The sequence below is a fragment of the Diplotaxodon limnothrissa genome, linkage group LG13 (assembly GCF_057381915.1).
Source record: "Diplotaxodon limnothrissa isolate DT_005_m linkage group LG13, D_limnothrissa_male_GT1.1, whole genome shotgun sequence".
In the NCBI taxonomy this organism is placed as follows: domain Eukaryota; kingdom Metazoa; phylum Chordata; class Actinopteri; order Cichliformes; family Cichlidae; genus Diplotaxodon; species Diplotaxodon limnothrissa.
The window spans coordinates 33353390-33376638 of record NC_140608.1 but is presented as its reverse complement, the minus strand read 5'-3'; the positions used below and the strand labels follow the sequence as shown (position 1 = coordinate 33376638).

General features: G+C 43.2%; 1 protein-coding gene across 1 annotated transcript in view; it reads left to right on the top strand.

Moving 5' to 3' along the window:
• piezo1 (piezo type mechanosensitive ion channel component 1 (Er blood group)) overlaps positions 1 to 23249 on the top strand; it is an 88774-nt gene that overhangs the window by 32859 nt on the left and 32666 nt on the right. Inside the window, exons 7-30 of the mRNA XM_085368985.1 lie at positions 225 to 396; positions 1111 to 1209; positions 2197 to 2263; positions 3646 to 3755; positions 3832 to 3911; positions 4395 to 4575; positions 5837 to 5942; positions 6549 to 6730; positions 6886 to 7034; positions 9442 to 9600; positions 9981 to 10084; positions 10483 to 10649; positions 12042 to 12218; positions 12582 to 12707; positions 13584 to 13784; positions 13994 to 14198; positions 16135 to 16239; positions 17382 to 17538; positions 18752 to 18995; positions 20139 to 20235; positions 20436 to 20601; positions 21189 to 21278; positions 21400 to 21482; positions 21985 to 22062. Of these exons, the coding sequence (XP_085225111.1) occupies positions 225 to 396; positions 1111 to 1209; positions 2197 to 2263; positions 3646 to 3755; positions 3832 to 3911; positions 4395 to 4575; positions 5837 to 5942; positions 6549 to 6730; positions 6886 to 7034; positions 9442 to 9600; positions 9981 to 10084; positions 10483 to 10649; positions 12042 to 12218; positions 12582 to 12707; positions 13584 to 13784; positions 13994 to 14198; positions 16135 to 16239; positions 17382 to 17538; positions 18752 to 18995; positions 20139 to 20235; positions 20436 to 20601; positions 21189 to 21278; positions 21400 to 21482; positions 21985 to 22062 (3305 nt within the window). The remainder of the gene's footprint in view (positions 1 to 224; positions 397 to 1110; positions 1210 to 2196; positions 2264 to 3645; positions 3756 to 3831; positions 3912 to 4394; positions 4576 to 5836; positions 5943 to 6548; positions 6731 to 6885; positions 7035 to 9441; positions 9601 to 9980; positions 10085 to 10482; positions 10650 to 12041; positions 12219 to 12581; positions 12708 to 13583; positions 13785 to 13993; positions 14199 to 16134; positions 16240 to 17381; positions 17539 to 18751; positions 18996 to 20138; positions 20236 to 20435; positions 20602 to 21188; positions 21279 to 21399; positions 21483 to 21984; positions 22063 to 23249) is intronic.

Sequence of the window (23249 nt, the reverse complement as noted above, 5' to 3'; positions counted from 1 at the left end):
TGAAATACTTCCCTTGCAAACTTTACTGAATTGCCTGATGCTAATCGTACTTTAGCATTGTGGCTACGACTCTACATCTTTGCTTTGCTATGTCTATGGTGCCGGATTTTCACTGATCACACCTGATCATAATGTTCTAGATCCTGACACTTGGTCACAACAGTATTAGTAAATCAATTAACACAGGTCTATTCCTCGATTTCTTTCTCTTTTTTTCTGCCTAGACTCTTTGGTCTGAAGGACATCATCATACCAGGAAACTGCACCCTGCCCTATGACCTCAATCTGAACAGCAGTCATGACTGGCCAGTTTATGTCAACCCAGGAATCCTCTTTTTGCTCTATACTACCATAGTGACTGTTCTCAGAACAGGACGTCACGGAGGCTCTAACGCGGTATCTCCTCACTCACTCTTTTTATATTATAACATACAGTGGGGCAAAAAAGTATTTAGTCAGCCACCGATTGTGCAAGTTCCCCCCACCTAAAATGATGACAGAGGTCAGTAATTTGCACCAGAGGTACACTTCAACTGTGAGAGCCAGAGATTTTCCTTGTTTGAGGTGACCAAATACTTATTTTCCACCCTGATTTACGAATAAATTCTTTACAAATCCTACCATGTGGATTCATGGATTTTTTTTTCACATTCTGTCTCTCACAGTTGAAGTGTACCTCTGGTGCAAATTACTGACCTCTGTCATCATTTTAGGTGGGGGAACTTGCACAATCGGTGGCTGACTAAATACTTTTTTGCCCCACTGTATCTTTATATTCTCTTAGTACTGAATGTGCCCCCACTGGCTTTTCTTTGATAAAGTATTTAAACATAATGGAAAGCTTTGTTATCGTATCAAATCTCACATACTGAAACAGTGTTTATACAAAAACCCAAACATATTGATATTCAAAATATAAAAACAAACATAATAAAAATAACTCTTTTATTGAAAAGATTTTTTACGTTAGGGAGACGTAGGAGAGCAAAGAGGCCCAGGTGGGTTTAACATGGCACAGACTCTGCAGCTGATGCACTTTTGTAGCTGCCACGTGACTTTTGAAAAACTGTATCTTCTGAAATCTTCTGAGGGCTTGTTCTTTTTCTGCAGGAAAAGCAGCAACAGGAGAAAAGACGCGAGAGGAAAGAAGAGCTGGTGGAATTACAGCCTTGGAATGAACAAAAAGACGACTATGAAGACGACACACAGGTAGATCATTTCTATTGGCTGTACAAAAGGCTCTATTTGGATTTATTGCCTACGGCTGATATTTAAATAGAGATTCTTCTTCTCTTCTGTGTTTTTATATCGTACTAAAGAAATGCTTGTCTATCTTCACTATATATCCAATTCAGTTTCAGTTGTATAGACCCAAAATTACAACAGCAGTCGCCTCAGGGTGCTTTATGTTGTAAGGTGTAAAATATATTGTAATGGAGTTCCACAGGGTTCAGTGCTGGGACCAGTTCAGTTTACATTATGCATGCTTCTCCTAGGCAGTATCATTAGTAGGTATAGCATACATTTTTACTTCTGTGCAGATGACAAACTGAGGTTCTTGTACTTGGCTCCAAAAATTCGTAGAAATACAGTGTCTAACCAGATTGTTACCCTGGATGCCATTACTTTGGCCTCCGCTAACACTGTGGAGTCATTTTTGACCAGGACATGTCCTTGTTAAATCTGGGACTAGTTTCTTCGATTTTTGTACAACATCTCTAAAATTAGAAACACCTTATCTCAGAGTGATGCTTAAAACCCCAGTTCATGCATTTATTGCTGTTAGACTGGACTATTGTAATTCATTATTATCAGGATGTCCTAAAAGCCTTCAGTTGATCCAAAATGCTGCAGTAGCCTATCTCCCTGATCAAGCACTGCTAACTTACTTGTGGTTCCTAGGATCAAACTTTCCTTTTTGCTAAAGCATATAGCTGAGGCTGGATCAGGTGACCCTGAATCCTCCCTTAGTTACACTGCAATATGTTAAGGCTACTGGGGGCTTCCCATGATGCACTGGGTGTTTCTTCTTACTCATACCAGTATCAACCGTGCTGCTCTTTGTGCTGACATCCAGATAGGGCTGGAACTATTTAATATTTAAAACTGTCATATACCCTCCACATAAGTACAAATAAACATCTGTGTGTGTGTGTGTGTGTGTGTGTGTGTGTGTGTGTGTGTTCTGTGTTTCAGGTCGTACTCTTGTCTGTACCAACAGAAAGCGGAGGGACTGTGACCGAAGACAGTCAGCCCTATCTCGGTACCAGCTGCTATTTTTCACAGAAATGACTAACCAGTATAAGTCACCCAGTATGAAAGTGTGTCAGAAAAGAATCAAACAGTGGACAGCCGTTATAGGCCTGACTGGAGGACATCGATCTGACAGCCTGAAGTGAATCATTTATGATGTAGCGCACAAAAGTGAACGATATTCTGTGGACATCACTGACTTTTTCAGCTTAATTGAAAAACAACATTTAATTGTCTTTGAGGACGTACACATAGAGTATACTCAAACCAAGAAACGAGTTTTAATGGATGAAAAACATGTCACTTATAAGTACACCCAACAGTTATCTGGGATCAGGGGTCTCAGGTTTGGTGCCAGTGAATATCACCCCCTTATGACCTCAGCCATACATAAATGACCATAAGTCCTGTGACTGAGATACTTGCTTCCTGCAGCTCTAGCATAACTCAGTCTAACACGAAGGACCCCAGACTCAGCCAGAAAGCTGCCATCATGGCAGGTTTACATTTACAACATGCTCACACGAGTGCGCTGGTCCGTGCAGCCAAACAGTGTCTGACTTTTCAGCACGGCTTCACCTCTACGTGTCCACTGAAACAGGAGGCAAAACCACACAATTACTGTCAAAGGTGTGCTGACCAGCCTCCACTGGCACTGCCCCCTGAACCCACCCCTCCCCTGCAGCTGATCCTCAGACCACATCCCGCCACATACCCACGTCCCCCAACTTAGGCAGGGGAGCCATCGAGCTTCTGCTACTTGCCCTTGGTTTAATCCAATGTCATAGAAAAAAGAGCAGTGCCTGAGCGGTTCAGGGGCATGGTATAAGCACCATATTACCTGCCCCGCATCCATCATCCGGCAGTCCAGACGAAGGTGCCCCGGTTACCCACATTTCTAACTTTCCTGCCCTGGCACCTGGGACCTACTGGGAAATGGGACTGGCTGGCTCTTCCCTGCTGGCTGCTTGGGCTCTCGCAGGGACCCTGGTGCTTTCAGGCGATCCTTTACCAGGATTACAGCCTGTTTCTCTCCAGGTGTTTTTGAGTGGCTGCTGCCTGCTCCCGGTGGATCACTGTGAGCTCCACCACCATCGTGGTTAGCACCTCCACCGGTCGAGGCTGTCGCAGGCCTCACACTGATGCACTGGCGAACTCAGGTTTCAGTGATGCTTTGACACCCAGATTTTAGGAGCTGGGGATTAAGTCTCTGAACTTCTAATTGGTAGACAACCTGTCCACCTCCTCCACGTCCTCCTCCTCCTCCTGTCCACCTCCTGAGCCACAGCTGCCTCTAGAGCTGTAATATTGTAGTTTCTCGTTTTACCTCAACAAATGGTTGTTGGAGGTCTAACGCAACATTGTGAACATGAATATGATTCTTTTCTTTAGGTGCAGAGGCGAATGTGGCCTGCAGTGGGAAACGGGGTGAAAGCCCATTCTTCCTGCTGGGAAGAGTGGTCATGCAGCAGAGTTACGTCTGTGCTCTCATAGCAATGATGGTAACCATGAAGTTCTGTTCAGACTCATTTCAGCAGCAGCGTCACAGACTTTCACACACAGTCACTTTGTGTCCAGGTTTGGAGCATCACATACCACAGCTGGTTAACCTTTGTGCTGCTGCTGTGGGCGTGTCTCATTTGGATCCTGCGTGCGAGGTACTGTTACCACACGTTTGTTACACATCTGTGACAGAACAAGTCAAGCGTCTGCTGCCTGGTTATTGTGTGTAAACATGTTCATTGATACTTCTTAAATATTTATAAATGTAACACCTGTAACACCCTCTAGAGGTTAAAGAACTCAATACTTACTTAATCCTGACGGTGCATCTGTCAGACCCTGATGAAGACTTGGATCGGTCTTAATCAGGTCTGGTTGCTTCCAAGAATGCATTTTTATATAAATTGATCCCAAACAGAGTGCCTCAGCAGCTCCTCTTTGATATATTAAAAAAATCATTGATTGTGGATTTTGCTAATAATAACTGATCATTAAGAAGAATACAGATATTGTAGGGAAAAAATACATCACACAACAATAATTATTAATTGCAGTGTTTTTTAACTGTTGTGCATTTAAAATTGTTTCCCAGTATTTTAATAGTCTGATTGAGTTGGGGGCGGGGTCTGTGTTTTCAGGCGACATGCAGCCACATTGTGCTCGCCATTCATCCTGCTCTACGGCTTGGCTCTGTGCTGTCTGCAGTACGTCTGGGCCATGGAGCTTCAACCTGAGCTGCCCACCACAGTGGGAACCATGAGCCTCGGACAGCTAGGACTGAATAGAACCCAGTACCCCTGCCTCAGACTGGGAGCTATGGTAAGAAGAGAGCATATGTGACATGATAACGAAGTTATGAAATTGTGACGGATTGTAACATTCAGCAGGATGTTTACCCATAAATATGTGTTTGGCTTTACTTATTGGTCTGTACAGCTCCTAGAAGGTTAAACTGTCCAGTTCTCACCATGTGCTCTCGAACAACAACAACAATAGCAGAGCTGGTTTCTCAGATCATTTCTACATCAGATACTCACTGATGTTGGTCAGAGGCTGAATGTGCAAGAACTGCATCTCGTGTTCCTTTAAACCACAGCACGAGGGCCTTCACCGCTAATTCTTAACCTGACTTGATCTAGTAATTATAAAAGTCCACACAGTGAAACAGAATAAAGACACGACTAACAACAGATGAAGGATGAAAACAGCTTCATCACTTTGACAGCAAGTGTGCTGCAAATGCAACACGTGTAACATTAACAGCTTGGACGCTGCAGCTCCGCTTGTGTCTGTTTATTCTACCACAGAAACCTTTGAGCACAGTGATGCACAGAAACACTGCAAACATGAACAAAAACATCAGTGTTGGAGGGAACACAACAGAGTAACACAGACAGACGTACTGCTGCTTAGCCAAGAGCCAGCTGTTGGTAAATAAGCTGAAATATGACATTTAGCTTTGAGTTGGATAATATTTCTAATCGAATCTGAAGGCGCTCGAGGGAATCGCCAAACAGTCCGGAGACGTGTCAGCCAGTAGCTTTGGCTGCTTTCTCACCACAGAGCTGACGTTTCATGACTAACCTGGTTTGGTGACTGGACGTTGTGTTGAGCACATTCAGCCCCTCCTTGGGCAAAATACTGAACCCCTTCATTGATCAGAGTGTGACAGAAAATACTTAGGGTATAGACTACAGTGATGTATGAATGTGTGTGTCCGTGCATGAGTGAGGCTGGTAGCAAACAGCACTTTGGAGTCTCAACATTGTTTTCCTTTCAGTGCCCAGCATTGGGCAAAGTAACACGGATCATCCCGTTGTTGTTGTGCAGCTTGGCTCATTTTTGTCTGTTTGGTTACGTTGTGTGTAGTTACTGCACAGACCGTTGTTCTCTTTCACTGCTTTGTCTCGTGTGTATTTGGTTTTATTGTTGATTTGCTGGATGCTCAACAATGATGTTTTGCATGAATTTGCAAAGTAAAATCTCGCTGCTGGTTGCGTTTGTACTTTTGTGTATTCTGCGTGTCTTAAAACTGAACTTGTGGTCTTCATGTTCGTCTTCTTTCCCTCTGTCTCTCCAGCTTTTATTTACCTTAACCTTTTGGCTGTTAGTACGTCAGTCAGTGAAGGAAAACTTCAGCAGGAAAAGGAAAATAGCCACACCACTACAGGAAGTCACTACAGGAGGTCAGAATCACACACACAACTTCACACTGACCTGCTGAATAAATGAAATGATTTAGGTTTGTTTTCATATCAGTGATTAGATGTTAAAAATTCTGGTAAAATAAGATGTACTGTGTTTATCCCAGAGTTGGGAAATTCCTTTATTGCAGTCCTTAATTATTAAGTGAAACACATCAAAAATACAACAAATAGCTCAAATAGGTAGAATCGTACAATGTGACAGAACAAATGTCATAAAAAAGTTAAAAACAAAACATTGATTCAAACTGGATCCTGATAATCAACGATGGATTACCACTAAAAGTAACAGACACACCCCGACATCACAAACACTCCAGTTCCTCTGGCAGTCTGAGTGAGGTCTCGATCATTCAGAATGTTCATTTTCCAGCACTGTGTGTGGGAGGTTATGCATTTCCATCAAGCAGAATACTGCAGTATACTACGACACCACCGATGTCTCTCTTAGCTTTTCATGTAGCCGCAGCTCTGCAGCCGTCTCCTCTGACAGGTCCCGTTCAGCCCGTGTGGCGGCAGCGTGGTTCTCCATCGTTACTGTGCTGTACACCTAACCTCGGTTTCTTCCCAACGTCTCGTCCTTATTAGACGAGGAGGCTGGTAATGAATCTGTGCTGAAGGTTCTGGGAGGCATGGTGATGAGCTGCTATGCCAAATACTGGATCTATGTCTGTGGAGGGATGTTCATCATGGTGTCCTTTGCTGGAAAACTTGTTGCATACAAGATCATCTACATGCTGCTGTTCCTGCTCTGCATGTGCCTTTATCAGGTATGCACACATGTCGTAGACATCATCATGCCAAATAAATGGCTTCTGGCCCTTTTGTGTTAAACTGTGTTAAAACGCCTCCTCGAATGTTTCGTATGTCATAATAAGTAATTTTAAAAATCTCTTTTAACTCGTAACTTGTTCCTATTTTTCAGGTTTACTATTCTCTGTGGAGGCGCCTGCTGAAGCTCTTCTGGTGGCTCGTTGTGGCCTACACCATGCTTGTGCTGATTTCCATCTACACTTACCAGTTTGAAGACTTCCCTGGATACTGGAGGAACTTGACTGGTTTCACAGAAGTACAGTACGTGCTTTAACTAAAGCTTTTTTAATCCTGTCTGCACCGTTTACCTGCCTGTATGTATGTATGTATGTATGTATGTATGTATGTATGTATATATATATATATATATATATATATATATATATATGTGTGTGTATATATATGCAAGATGCTAGCAGGCAAGGCATACATGGAACGCCATAACCAAGTGGCCGGCATAGTGTACAGGAACATCTGTGCCGAGTATAACCTGGAAGTCCCGAGGTCAAAATGGGAGATGCCCCCAAGGGTGGTGGAGAATGACCGAGCTAAGATCCTGTGGGACTTCCAGATACAGACGGACAAAATGGTGGTGGCTAACCAACCGGACATAGTGGTGGTAGACAAACAGAAGAAGACGGCCGTAGTGATCGATGTAGCGGTTCCGAATGACAGCAATATCAGGAAGAAGGAACACGAGAAGCTGGAGAAATACCAAGGGCTCAGAGAAGAGCTCGAGAGGATGTGGAGGGTGAAGGTAACGGTGGTCCCCGTGGTAATCGGAGCACTAGGTGCGGTGACTCCCAAGCTAGGCGAGTGGCTCCAGCAGATCCCGGGAATAACATCGGAGATCTCTGTCCAGAAGAGCGCAGTCCTGGGAACAGCTAAGATACTGCGCAGGACCCTCAAGCTCCCAGGCCTCTGGTAGAGGACCCGAGCTTGAAGGATAAACCGCCCGCAGGGGCGTGCTGGGTGTTTTTTTATATATATATATATATATATATATATATATATATATATATATATATATACACACACACATACACATACATACACACACATATATATATACACATATATATATATACTGTATATATAAGGTGTGGCATGTCAGTATTCATGCTGTTCAATCAGCATCTTGACATGCCACACCTGTGAGCTGGGATTGTCATGTTTCGGCTGTGTGGCAGGCAGGAGAGGACCCAAACGCAAACTCACAGAGACAAAAGGTAAACTCAAAAAACACAGCTTTATTGCTGGCGTGGAGTGGGACACGAAAAACAATACAAAATAAACTAAACTGGGAAAACTAAAGCACAAGGAGCCACAGGGAAAAATCACACAGCTATGATGGAGACTACGACACTGACAAAGAGAAACACAAGGCTTAAATACACAGAGGGATAACGAGGGAATGAGACACAGAAGGGGAGTAATCAGGCTGGACGAGACAGAGACGCAAAACTAGAAACACTCACATGAGGCATGGACCTACAAAGTAAAACAGGAAACACACTGACTGAATTCTAAACATGCAAACTTAACAGCAACAGGGGAGACATAACATGGAACACAGGGAAGCCATATGACAAAGCCAAAGAGCAAAACCTAAGATAACCATAACTGAGATCTAGGGAAACACGAAACAGTACCACAAAGGACTCAAAACATAATCCATAATATAAAAACACGAGATCTCTCCAAAATGAAACAGGAAACATGAGAGGCAGACATGACAACATAAGACAACAGACATGAAACACACGAAGGGCAAGGGAGACTTCACAGGGGTTGAAAACACAAGAGGGAACTAATAAGCAAATGAACATAGGAGACCTGATGAGCTTAACATACTATAAACATCAAAATGAACTAAAACTCAAAACACTGGGTCCTAAGACCCAGGATTGTGACAGGGATGGATTAGCTCAGCGAAGGAGACGTTCTCACTAACACAGATTTAGACAGATTTGTGGACAACATATGGAAGTGATGGATCTTTAGTGTAGTAGAAAATGTTTCAGAGCTTTGAGTTCAGCTCATGAAAAACGGGAGCAAAAACAAAAGTGTTGTGATTATATTTTTGTTCAGTGTAACTCAGTTTTTGTTTATACATATATATATAAAACGTGTGTATTTTGATCTTATGTACTGTATATAATAAATAAGCATGAAATCCAGAAAGCTAAACAACATGAGGTGGTTTGTTTACGAGCACGATCTAAGTCAAAGTTGTAATTGATACGTGCTTAAATTTACACAAAATGTCAGAAATCATGAAACATTTTTGGTAAAAATGTTTCATGATTTCTGGGGTGTGTTGGGCCATTTTTGACACAAAACAGAAGAAACAAAACTTTCTGTCCACGTCGCTGTCTCTGTCACTCCCAAAACTTTACCCTCTTCCTAAGCAACCACAGCTCATGATTTTTTATTGGTCGATATGCTACATTTTTCCACCAATAGGAAAGGGCTGGCATTTCTTTTCTTCTTTTTTTTGCACTGTACTTAGAAAATGCTTTTTCCCCGTTTCTTCCCGCATGAAACGTGACGATAGTATTCAGCAAACCCTCTAACACGCACCCTCATTCCACTTCCAGAGTGTAGCAATCAACCACAACCTGTGCTGAAATCTGAAATGCCCACGGTGTTGCTCTGTCATCCTCAGGCTGGCAGCGATCGGCCTGGAGACCTTTGCTCTGTCTGAACTCTTCACTAGCATTCTGATCCCCGGCTTCTTCCTGCTGGCCTGTATCCTACAGCTGCACTACTTTCACAAGCCGTTCATGAGAATCACTGACCTGGAGCAGATCACGCCCATACACAGGTAACACCTCCTGCTGCTGCTCATGACATGTAACAGCAGAATGTCTTTGCTTTTCTTCATAGTACAGTGTTAATACTGTTGTCGGACGCTGTCACGTCTTAAAAAGCTACCCAAGTTCATTTTTACGTCCTGTGTGGAGTTGCTGGGCTGGACAGCTCTGTCCTCGTGCTGGAACGGTTAAACATTTGAACCTGGTTTTAAATATTTAGAAAATGTAGAAATGATCAGAGGACCCACAAACAGCTTCGTTGTCCCTGAAATAAGTTGGGTTTTCATTCAGTTGTTGGTCACGCTTGGTTCTTACATGGAGTGACACCCACCACCACCTGTGTTGCGTTATAAAGAAAGGTGATGTTTGTGCTTTGGTCTAATCTTCTCAGAAAAAAGCGCAGCGGCAGGGCAGACCAGACTGGCTCTGCTGAGGTGCAAACGAACCATGACGAGGACCTTGTTGCAAACGCTGATGATGACTCTGAAGATGAAGGTAAAACAAAACCTTCAGGTTTCTTATAATTATGTAAAAGTTGCTTTCTAATATCATATAGAACTATGAGGCTGTTACATCTGAAGAGACAGCAACCGACTGCTAATTGATCATCGGGTTTATTAAGCTGTTTGTCCTTGAATGGGTCACTGGTCCCATTCATTCTGTCTTACTGGTGTTGATGTTCCAGAGCTTCTCGTCATTAGCTCCTCTCTCTTACTCGCAGCGGTCCTGAGGTTTGAGATTACACTGTGTGCCTGTCCAAGAGAATCAAATCCTAAACATTCCCATTAAATCAGAGGACTGAGCAGGCAGACTGGATGCACTGGAAATATACCTTTTAATTTAAGAAGTCATCCCAGTCAGACTCACAGATGTTTGTCTGATTTCTTCATTAGTGGAGCTGATGCCTAGTAAATGGGGTCTGGTGATGGACAGGTTACTGGATCTTTCCAGAAGATTCTCTGACATTCTCACCACAATTCAAGAGTTTCTCTGGAGGCTTCTGGAGCGTCACATCCTCAAGATGGTGGCCTTCTTCGCTGTATGGGTCGCCCTCGAAGAGGTACGGCAACGACTGAAGCATCAAGTTATTGTGTTGTATCTTTATTTTGAACATGTTACAACAACAACACAGAAAAAAGAGACAAACAAACAAAGGAAAACAAAACAGTAATAATTATAAATCACCTGCATGTTTAAAAAGCAGCAGGATGAGCTTATTTAATCCCGCCCCTGCTCTTCTTCCTGTTTATGGCCTATCATCATTACAAATATACTGAGACATACATAAGCATGCTTGTGCAGCCGCACACACTCTTATACACACATCCCTGTAGTGGGCGATCCACCCGGTCCAGCCCTCCCTCCTCTCTGTACAACTGGTTCATGCTGGGACGTTGCTCCGGTTCTTCACTCCACTCAGAGAGGCAAACACCTCGTAGTGTTGGACGGATACAGGGATGTTTGAAATTGAATTCCCACATGCATTATCCAAGCATGATGAGGAATATTCACCCAGCTGCACAAACTGTTTCCTGTCAGTAAATCCTTTTTCACTCAGCCCCCGATCCCATACTGCTCCAGTTTATTAATAACATGTCGTGATTGATTGCATCAAATGCCTTCTAGTTATCGAGGAATAATCCGGCTGCATACTGTTTCTGATCTATAGCATTTATGATCTCCTCGATTTATTCGATTAACGGCAGTGATGATGTTTTGATCTGAGGCCACACTGACTGTCAGAGTCAGTTCTGTTTCTCTGAGATTAGATATTAGCTGTCACTGTCCCATATCCTCCACTGCAGATGATGAATGTAGAACCACAGCGGCCTGTAAAAGTTAGCAGTGAACTCACCAACAAGGAGACATTACTTGGCTTCAAAAGGCGTCATTCAGCATTTCATACAAAACCCTCACGCTGGTCTCAAATCTAAGAGGACCATTTATGCTCGAGTTCACAGTTCAAACCTGTACTGAGATGTCACGCGTGTCAGACATTTATCTGGGCTAAGACTCGGCTAAACTTCTGAACACAAACCCAAATTTTACATAAGCTCTCAAAAAACACACATCCAGCTGCTACACACATGTGACGTTGTTGTTAGTGGTTCATGTAACCGCTACACGGTCTGTACATGCGTTCCCACATGCACGCACAGCACACCTACACTCAGTAATGCAGCTGATCTTTACAGACGCATATTTGCAGGTGAATCTCACATTTTTAATAACGGATAAAGTTTATCTGTCAGGAAGATCAAAGTGACAGCAGGAGCTTCTAAATGCTTAACACTCTTTCCTCTGGATATATGTACGCATAGCAAAGTCAGCTCGTTATATGACGTTGGTGATGATGACGGTGAGAAAGACAATGACAACAAATGTTAAGAAACTGTCCCGATTAGGGGAAAGCATACCTGTTAAAGTGCTGTCTCTCTCTGTTTGTCTGTAGCCATCCGTGATGAATCTGGTCCTGGTTGTCCTCTGGTCTCTGGCGATGCCTTATGACCGTTTCAGATCCATGGCGTCCTGCCTGTCCACAGTTTGGGTGTGCGTCATCATTGTGTGCAAGATGTTGTACCAGCTCAGTGTTGTTGACCCTGACGACTACTCCCGTAACTGTACCATGGTGAGACTCTGCTTTACTGCAGGCGTGCAAAGCCAGTAGGAGAGAAGCGGCTGCATGGTTTGGTTAATACCTGAGACGAGCATGCGTTTGTGCTGAGCCTGTGTTTATGCAGTCAGTTCAAGGAACAAAAAAGAAAGTGGCCGGGGTCACAGACTGGGCTGAAAATGAGCTGAAAGTCTGGTTATGTTCCCAACTGTGACTTCCGGAACATCTCAGTAGTGTTTTATAAATCCGGTGAGATCAGAATAATAATTTTATTACTAATAATTTTAGAGAACTTCTTGTTGTTTGACTGCTCTTGTAGAATAATCATTATCAGCACTGGAGTGAGAAAGTGTTTGTGATCCATCTTTTCTTTTACAGCCTCTTGCAAATGAAACCAACCTGTTACCAGAGGAAATGAAAAACTCTTCCTTGTATAAGGAACCAGTGGATCCCGCCAAATGGTTTGGCATTAGGAAAGATGCTACAGCACTCGGATACAGCAAGGTATATTCATTTCACTTCAAATAATGCAGATGAATTAAACGTGTAGTATAAACACTAATAATGGCATTTAAGTCAAAGCCACTTGGCTCTGTGATGTGTTTGACAGCAGTGTGACCCGCGTAGCACTCTCAGAGTGAGGCCTTTGTTTCTCTTTGTTTAACTTGTACTGTCCAGCAGGATCGTGGTCATTGTACCTGCAGGGTGTCAGCAGCCCGGTGCACAGCTTCTGTGCACTTCTATCACTTACTTCATTAACACAGGTAGCTCAGAATCTAAGATGACTAATGCTTTGTGTTTCTCTGCACATGGTACATGTCAGCTGTTGCTCATAGACTCAGGCTTTAAAGGAGGAGTCACCCACTTCTCTGTGGATAAATCCTTCGCTGCACCTGCGTCCTAGTCCTCAAGTCCTCAGAGTTCCTGGCAATTTCTAACAAAAGACTTCAACCTTGTATTTAATATAAACATATGTGTGCTTCTTCAGAGAGAAACATTTGCATTTTCCCTTTGATAGATTTTGTTAGCGCCCTCATGTTTGAGCCACACATTTGTATTGCTGTCGGTAGAATCTTCATAATTAGTTTTTTACCAGTTTGTGCCTGAGAGTTGCACCTCTGCGTGCAGGCGAGTCCACCCTAGCTTAAAGCTTTACATATCACATTTGAGGTTTATTACAGTCAGCGGTGGCATGAATGCATTGTAGCAGATTGCATGCAGGTGGCTGTTTAATCAAAAGGAATTGCAGACACACGTACACACGTACAATTAGATGTTCTGTTTTACTCTGTGCATCTTACAGTGTACGTGGTTATCACCCAACTGTTATGAAATTTTGGTGAAAGCCTAATCTGATTGTTTCCTAATGCTTTTTTGCAGAACCATTTAATTGTGCTGATGTTGTTGGTTTTTGAGGCAACAGTGTATCGACACCAGGCTCACCATTACCGACAACTCCAGCGTTCCCCGCCCGTCATCCCGGCGCTCTTTCCTGGCGCCACAAGAGACACTTCAGACCAGGGCCTCATATCCTGCTTCAAGTATCTGCTTAACTACACTTTCTACAAATTTGGATTAGAGGTAGTTAAGAAAAGAATCTCTTACTGCACAAATGTGGGCTTTGGATCAGAGTATATCAGTGACAGCTGTGCATTTTGCAGGGAATCCTTTCTATTGTATACTGTAATATTTGTTTTATTTTATTCTAAAGAAGATAAGTTAAATATAGCGTTCCAGCGCATCAGTGTCGTTTTTAGTCTTAATTTTTAAATATCTGCTCTTTTTTAAAGATTTGCTTCCTGATGACTGTGAATGTGATTGGACAGAGGATGAATTTTTTAGTGATAATCCACGGCTGTTGGTTAGTAGCAATCTTAGTGAGGCGGAGGCGGGCAGCTATTGCAAGGATCTGGCCAAAATACTGTCTCTTCCTGTCCATCATCATGATCTACCAGTATCTGCTGTGTGTGGGCATACCGCCAGCTCTCTGCATAGGTGAGTTTTAAAAGCCTTCGATTTTAAAATAAATTAGATGTCAGAAATGTGTAATACATGAATAAAGTATATTCTTGCATATTTCCACACTAGATAAATATTAGTAATACAATATGTATGTTTTATTATGATAAATCTGTGGATGAAGATGCTCACGTTGCATCTTTTTGTTGCATCTTTGCCCATATCAAATCATCCAACTTATTTTGAGACGATGGAATCAGGAGTTGTAGACCTAACAGTCTCCACATGTGTGACTACTTCTCACATGTCTGAAAGAGAGCCCACACATGCCAAGAAGCAATCCACCCTGAACCAGCAGCGTTTAATAGAGAACCATGTCTTTGGAGATGCTCAATCTTTCTCCGATCGTTCTCTCAGGATTGCAGATTCACCCAGTGAACAAATCCAACAATACGTCCATGTCTTCTACAAAACCAAGCACTGTGTGCTCTATTCACTTCCCTTTAGCTCGTATCCCTGGATAACGACTTTGTGGTTTATATCAATGGATGCAGTGCCGTATCTTTACATTTATAACGGTAATTATTTAGGAAGCACTGTGCTGTTCTTGAAAACAAGACTGCATGATGATAAGCATCTTGAAGTAAGTTGATCTGGCACTATATAAAAAAAAATGTAATTGTATATGTTAATAATGAATGTTAATAACAGTTCAGCCTCCAACCTAAAAGCCTAACAGAAAAGAGCTTTACTGGCCCATGTACAGTTTTATTACGCTGCAAAAAAGCTTTTATTTTGAAATATTTCAGTTTTATTAATATCTACTTAAGCCTTAAAATAAATTGGGTCTCATACACCCCATGTCCCCCTTTAGATGCAGCCCTGCTGGTTGCAGATATTGCTGGTTCTGTGCGCTTCCTCAGGTGGGGGCTCCCAGTTTGCACTGGAATTGTTTGCAGCAGAGTCTGACTTGGTGGGAAGGAGAATTAGCAGTCTTAGGGCAGGGGTGGGCAATCTCAGTCCACGAGGGCCGGTGTCCCTGCAGGTTTTAGATGTGTCCTTGAACCAACACAGCTGATTTAAATGGCTAAATGACCTCCTCAACATGTCCTGAAGTTCTCCAGAGGCCTGGTAACGAACTAATCATGTGATTCAGGTGTGTTGACCCAAGATGAGATCTAATACCTGCAGGACACCGGCCCTCAAGGCCTGAGATTGCCCACCCCTGCCTTAGGACCATGGTCCTCAGACTGGGAGGTGCATCATCCATGATGCAGACACTGTAGCAGTCCAGTCCAAACAGAGCTGAGTATAAAACCAGGCTGATCTTTGTCCCTACACTCACCTATGGTCATGAGCTCTGGGTAATGACTACATTAATGAGACTGTGTATACAGGCTTTGGAAATTATATCTCTCTCAAGGGTGGATGGGCTCAGTCTTAGAGGTAGGGTGAATCATTCGGGAGGGTACTTAAAGTAGAGTCACTACTCCTCCACATGGAAAGGTTGTGGTGGTTCCTTCATCTGATTGGGATGGTTTCTGGGAGCCTCCTGGATGTAGTTTTCCAGGAATGTCCTACCAGGAGCAACCCCCCCCCAAACAAAAACCCAGGACACACTGGAGAGATTATATCACCTGGCTGACCTGAGAGCACATTGGTGTTCCCGCTGATGGGGGGCGGTCTGGGCTTTTCTGCTGTACAGCCCGGATGAACAGTAGTGGATGGATGTGCTGTTTGTCTGAATTAGCTGAGGCCGCTCGTATTTCAGCTAGTAGTTTTATAGATGTGTGGAATGTCTGAGAAATGCAGGCGTGTGCGGACTGTCTCCATTTCACTTGTTTTATTTAAATTATGGCCGATTACAAAAGGTCGGTCTTATGTGTCAGTCGGGCACTTTTCAGAGAGGATGTTTACACATGTTTCTATAAATACTACTGTATGTCTCTGCTTTTGTGTGTGCTTGTTGTAGACTACCCATGGAGATGGAAGAGTCCAGTGTTGATGAACTCAGCTCTCATTAAATGGATCTATCTGCCTGATTTTTATACTGTTCCAAACTCCAGAAATCTCATAGGTTAGTCTGTGTGCTTGGTCACTCCATCCATGAGTGAACAAAGCAAACCTTTGTGTCACTGCCACTCCCACAGTGTGGAGTGTGCATATTCTAATGGAGTGCACTTCAGAGTTTGTATGGATTATTATTGGAAATTGTCACAAAAGAGCAGTTTTTATTACACTAAAAGGCATATTTGTGCTGGTTATGTTTGTCGTCTCACAGTTGTTCCAATAACTTCTGCATATTGTTAATGTTTGACACTATTTACACAATTGTGTGTTAATATAATAATATATGTAGACAAATTCTGCTCTTTATAGTATAAAATCCAGAGCGCTCAGTAGAACAAGTACATTTGACTGTAATGTGTAGTCAGAGTTCACAGTTAACATATTGTCATGTTGTAGTCAAAGGAGCTTGCAAAGGAAAGCGTCTGGACTTCTTTAAGTTGCTTGAAGACGTTTCACCTCTCATCAGAGAAGCTTCTTCAGTTCTAAGGTCAAATGGTGGAGAGTCCCAGATATAAACCTAGTGGGAGTTTCCCCCCACAGAGGGACGAAAGGATAAAGGACACACTTTCGAGGATGCCAATGTTCACATTTTGGACAGAGAGGACAGATGGTTTGAAAGAGGAGTGAAAGAAGCCATCTATGTCCACTGTGAGCGACCATCTTTGAACAGAGGCGGTGGTTTACGACACCAACTCTCTGCCATCTATAATCCAGTTTTGAGATCCCTTCCCAGACGCCTTAATGCCCACTCACATCCTGGGCCATCTGACCTCAGGAATTCGCATGATAAGGTGGGGCCAGGTTTCACAATGAACACACCCGAAACTCTGGCTGATTGGGACCCACGCCCAGTTTCACACCTTGGCTCAGGCGATTAGGGGATCATCAGGGGTCCTTTTGTCCCTCTGTGGGGGGAAACTCCCACTAGGTTTATATCTGGGACTCTCCACCATTTGACCTTAGAACTGAAGAAGCTTCTCGGATGAGAGGTGAAACGTCTTCAAGCAACTTAAAGAAGTCCAGACGCTTTTCTTTGCAAGCTCCTTGGACTTCACAGACGTTGTCATGTATAGTTTTGTGTGTATTCCAGTTACTAAGAATTCAGTGCTGCAGGTGAAAATCATTGCGTTATGTTGTGTGCGCCCACAGCGGACTTTGTGCTGCTGATGTGTGCATCTCAGCAGTGGAAGGTGTTTGAGTGTGAGCACGTGGAGGAGTGGATGGTTCTCGCAGGAGAGAACACAGATGAACCAGAACCAATGGAAGGTCGATTGTTTAACCCTGCACCTAATTTCATGAATTGCAGGTAAATATCATAAAGTCTATACGTCTATATTTTCAGTCATTTCAAATTTAACCTGCTTTGGGTGATTGGAGTGATGACACAAACAGCTTGACAGCGTGGGAAAGTGGGAGTGATAAAGCTTAGATTTAGCTGTCAGCTCCCAGCAGTGGACAGATGTGAGGCCATAGAGCGTGCTTATTGAACTCTAAGCTTCATTTATGCAAACACTGTTTCAGGGAAGGAAAATAACCACATGGAGCTGAGTTCATATTGTAGATACTGTATAGAAACAACAGAAATCCCAGTGAAATCACTTATTTGTGCAATTTAAAGCCAATGAGATCAATGATCAATATTGAGATAGTATTGGAGAAAATGGAGCCCCCTTGTGGGCTCAGGTGGTAGAGCAGGTCATCCACTAACTGGAAGGTTGGTGGTTCAATCCCTGGCTGCGCCTGTCTGCATGCCAGATATCCTTCAGCAAGATGCAACCGCAGGCTGCTCTTCGATGCATCCATCACAGTATGAATGTGTGTGAATGAGGCATGATGCATGAAGCCCTTTAAGTTAGTTAGTTAGTAGAAAGTTACAAGATGAGAAGCAGTCCATTCACCCTTAGAACAGAAATTCTGCTGAGGCTGTGACCTGTAGAGGGTCAGCCCAGTACCACAGCAAACTGTGTGACAGTGCAGCCACAGTTTTGTTAGTTAGGAGCAAATTAGAAAAAAAAGGGGATATTCTTGGAAAACGAAAAGGTAAAGTTTTTATTTATTTCCTTCCACATTTTCCCATATTTGCAAAATACTATTATTATTATCCGTTCATCCACCCGTTCTCTTTCGCGTATGCTTATTGGGGGGGCAGCTAGCCTATACCAGCCATCGTATGGTGAGAGTGGAAATTGTGGACTTGACGTATGTAACAGTATGAATAACTTTGCTTTTGACATTTTGTGATGAAAGCTTTAATGTGATGTTGTAAAAGGACACTTAATCCTTACTTTAACTCTCTGACAGATGGCCTCACACATTACCTTCATGATTTTCTAGCACATGGAAGAAGTGGTTGTAAGACTGTGCACTGCAGCCTGACCTGCCTGTTCTCGATCTAAATCTAAAGAAAAAATGGATTTTACTCATAGTTTGTCTTGCTCTCCTTCTCCATCTCACTACAGGAGCAGCTCTGTCATTCAAATATGTATTTTATGATTTGTTTTCTCTTTTTCCTCTTGTAGGAGTTACCTGGACATGGCGAAGGTTTTGGTGTTTCGCCACTTCTTCTGGTTTGTGTTGTCGGTGGTCTTTATCACAGGGTCGACTCGCATATCTGTGTTTGGACTGGGCTACCTGCTTGCTTGCTTCTTTTTTCTGTTGTTTGGAACGCAGCTATTGGGCAAACCATCCAGAACTCGCCTCAACCTGTGGGACTGTCTCATCATCTATAATGTGGCAGTCATCATATCTAAAAATCTCTTATCTGTAAGTATAACATCTATAGTTTGGTGATGAAATATATTTTACGTTTACATCCACAACTAAGCAACAATGTGTTGTCCTGCTTCACGTATGTTGATGATATCACAAGGCTAACCTTGTTTGACCTTGTTTGAAAAATAATTTACTCTTACCAAAAAACAACATTAAAAAAAATAAGCAAACTGTCAATGTGATGTCCAGGGACCGCCTGGCTCCTCCCCCACCACATGGCAGTGGTTTGCTGTAAAAATCAGCTGCTAAAGCAGGGGTGGGCAATCCCAGTCCACGAGGGCCGGTGCCCTGCAGGTTTTAGATCTCACCTTGGGTCAACACACCTGAATCACATGATTAGTTCATTACCAGGCCTCTGGAGAACTTCAGGACATGTTGAGGGGCTAATTTAGCCATTTAAATCAGCTGTGTTGGTTCGAGGACACATCTAAAGCCTGCAGGACACCGGCCCTCGTGGACTGAGATTGCCCCCCCCCCCCCCGTGCTAAAGCCTCAGTCACACAAGGACAGACGATGGTCAGTGACATCGACTGCTAGGGGAAAATGTGTATTCCTCAACCAGATGGCGAGTGGTTTCTGGAGGTTATTGAGGCGATTGAGGCTGAAATAGGTCCACAGTGCTAGGTGTGTTCCACCTCTTCAAACGCGTTTGCTTTGAGTTCAGGTGCTCAGGTAGAACACAACCAGCCAGTTGACCAGTTCAAACACTTGCTCGTTGTTTAGGGAGTGTTTGCAGACAAATCAGCTTTGCCCATTAAACTGCTGTGACCAAGGCTTTGTGATCGCTTTCAGCCAGCGTACTCCAGTAACCACTCACCAACCGGTCGAGGAATACAGAGGTCGTCAGGGGGCGGGTACCTGGTTGCTAGGTCGATGTGATTAACACGGTCTGGTAAAGCAGGACTCACAAAGTGTTAGGTGTTGTCATTGAGAGTCCTGTGAAGCTGTCTCTCGTCAGTGCTGTCATTTCTTTATAGGAGCCTTTGAAAAAGCCAGAGGTTCTGTGTCCCACAGAGACGCCTCATCACTTTGTGATATCATGATATAAAGAAAAAGAACAAGTTTGGAATCTGTGTATACAAAACGTCACATATAGAAATATTGACTGTGCTTATGTGTGTTTGTGTGTTTCAGATCCTGGCATGTGTGTTTGTGTTTGAGATGCAGAAGGGCTTCTGCTGGGTCATCCAACTCTTCAGCTTGGTATGCACAGTCAAAGGATACTATGATCGTAAGTTTTTAAAAATACTTGAGCTGCCGTATCAGTTTCTACTCAGACTGAACGTTGTGCCTTCAATCTGTTTTGGGGGTTTTTGCCAAGTACAATATGAAATGAGTCTTGGTTGTACTTGGTATTTTAAAAAGCTTTAATTCTGATGGGGATTGATGTTCTGCAAAATTCACATTTACTTTCTTTGGATTTCTTGACAGCACAAGCAGTTAGTGACAAGACGTGCAGTCTCCCAGTAGAAGAAGCCGGAATAATGTGGGACAGTATTTGCTTCCTGTGCCTGCTGCTGCAGAGAAGGATCTTCCTCAGTTTCTACTTCCTTCATGTGACAACTGAACTGCAGGCTTCTGCCAAACAGGCCTCGAGGTACGACTCGGTGACATCGCTGACTGACATCACGCAAACGTGCATGAGATGTTTGTCCTGAATTTACCCAAAAGAAGTTTTGAAAATGCTTTAATTACTCACAAGTTATATTTATCGCGATGCCAAAGACACAACAAATCTAGACGATTCATATTTCACCTGACCACAGAAGCGCTGCAGATATTACCATTGTGGTTATTTGGTGCATTCACCGGCAATATTTGAAATCTAAAATGTTGCACGTGCTGACCGAAATATTTGGCACAAAGTGTGTGCGTGACCTGGCCTGAAGCAATGTGCACGGGTATCAGTGACACAGCGTCTGCCAAAAACATGTTTCATCACTTCACTGTCATAGTGCACTGTTAATGTGCTGTCACCGTGACAATCACCCTGTCCGCTGCTCAGTAATACTCATTTCATATTTAACATTTTGAAAAAAGGCTGTGGCCATAACCAGCTGGGACAGCAGGTGGCAGCTATACTGACACCTGTATTTACACGCACACACTTTTGTTCACAAACATGAAACGACCTGGTTCCTGGCTGTAAACTGCTGATGGCACTAACTGACCTTTTCCTCTCAGGGGTTTCGAGCTCTTTAGAGCCAGTATTGTGAAGAACATCAAGTTCCACCAACAAGCTGAGAAGAAATCGCTGTCGCAACTCAAGAGATCGTAAGTGCTCACAGCAATGGAAAAATATATCGCAAATTCTAAGAAACCCTGAAAATGAGAGTGTTCAGAAACAAAGCATCACAGAAATGAAGTCCGTGTCCTTCTCTTCTTTTGTCCTCAGGATGCAGAGAATTCGATCCAAGCAGCAGAAGTACAAATATGGACACAAAATAAGTGAAAGCTCCAAAGAAAGCCCGGCTGTCGGTGCGGCTCTTTTTACTGCCGTGTGTTTCCTGTCACTGCCAGAAGTTTAATCAGTGTCATCTGAAATCAATTACATACGTTAGATACAGCTTCTTTTCTTTCTACAACACTTTCTGTTATTTGTGCTTTGTAAAAATGTTTATTTGCAGAAGCATATTTGCTGTCTCCTCATCCTCTTTCCTGCCTCGGTGTCCTGATTTCCCTTCATTGTATTCCTTCCTGTTCCGTACATTTTTCTTCACTTCTGTTAGTCAATAAAACTTCTCTGTGCTGCACGTGAGTTAGCTTCACATTACACCCTTAACATTTACTCTTCTTTTGTATTTCTGTTCTTCCTTCTGTGTCGTTTTAGGACCACTTGTATTAGGAAGATTGTTTCCCCCAAAAAAGATTAAAACACTTGCCAGACTTCTCCTAGTGCAACTGCTAGTGCAACTCTAAGCTTCGCATCCCCGCAGTGAGTCTGTCCTGAAAGCTCTTTGAACTTCTGTTTTCATTCCAGATGATCCAGAGATGCAGACAGGAAAAAAGAGGTCCAGGAAGAAGCTGTGGTACCAGCCGTGGTTGGACCATGCTGCAGGTAGCCTGGATGGAGACGATACTGATATGTGGAAAACCATACAAATAACCCAAACCCAAGAGCTCTGTCTGTCTAAACAACAGACAGAGCTCCAGGCTTGGCTACAAGATCTGTAGCCAAGCCTGTAGTCTTAGTAGTAGAACAGTCTCTGTATGCAGTCTCTGTATGCAGTCTTGAATATAGAGTGTTGATCTGTGGAACCAGCAGCCCAATACAGGAAGTCTGCAAAGGCTTCTGGATGTCTTACAGAAACCCTGAATAGCCTCGCAGGCCGGTCCTCCCAACCACGTCCGTCATGGTAGCTCTTCTCTAGATCTGTGCTCCTGAAATACGACTGGGTTTATTTTAACTGGAAAACTAAGCCTAGAATGGTCTGTTACTTTAGAAGGCTGGAGTGACCTGTGATGTAGATTAATACTCAGACTTTTACCTTTACTGTTTCTGTAAAATAGTAAAGAGAAAAGGGAACGTCCACAATTTAGACTTCTTTGATGATGTTTTATTGAAGCAGTTTAGCAGCCTGACTGTAGATGTCCAGAGCCAGATCTTCATTTGACGTCTTCTGCTCATCACAGGAACTAGAGAAAAAAAAACCAATGGCAAATGTTCCCGAGCACCATTTTTATACTCTGCCCTTGTGCATCCCCCTCTCTCCTTCTCTCTGGATATCCAATCACCATTGTTGAGATGCAGTCACCTGGTGTCCAGACACACCTCATTTCTCTCCTTATCCCTCTCTGCATCTCTGAGTACTCTTACGCCCTCTCCTCCATTCAGAGATGGTCTTTCCCTTTTCACGTAAATGGCCTCCTTGACTCCCCATCTCTGAATCGAGGAGGGGGTGAGGGTTAGTGTCTTACATTGCTGTGATTGCAGCCATTCCCCAACTCTCTGTGAATGCGACTCATCACCACTGATCATGAAACTGACCTGACGGCCCATTGATAGTCAGTGATGCTAGTTTCAGTCATTGTGCAAATGTGCTGAGATTTCCTCACCTGGATGACTGAGCTTGCATAACTGACACTTTGTGTTTCATTCAGTTCTTGCAGTGTCACAGTTAGATTTATTAGTAGCTATTTCTCACATGAACATCTATTTCAAACATTGTCCTCACAAATTAGCCCATGTGTCAGTTACATACATATATAGAACCAATATATTCTGTGTCTCTGTGTATAACTGTT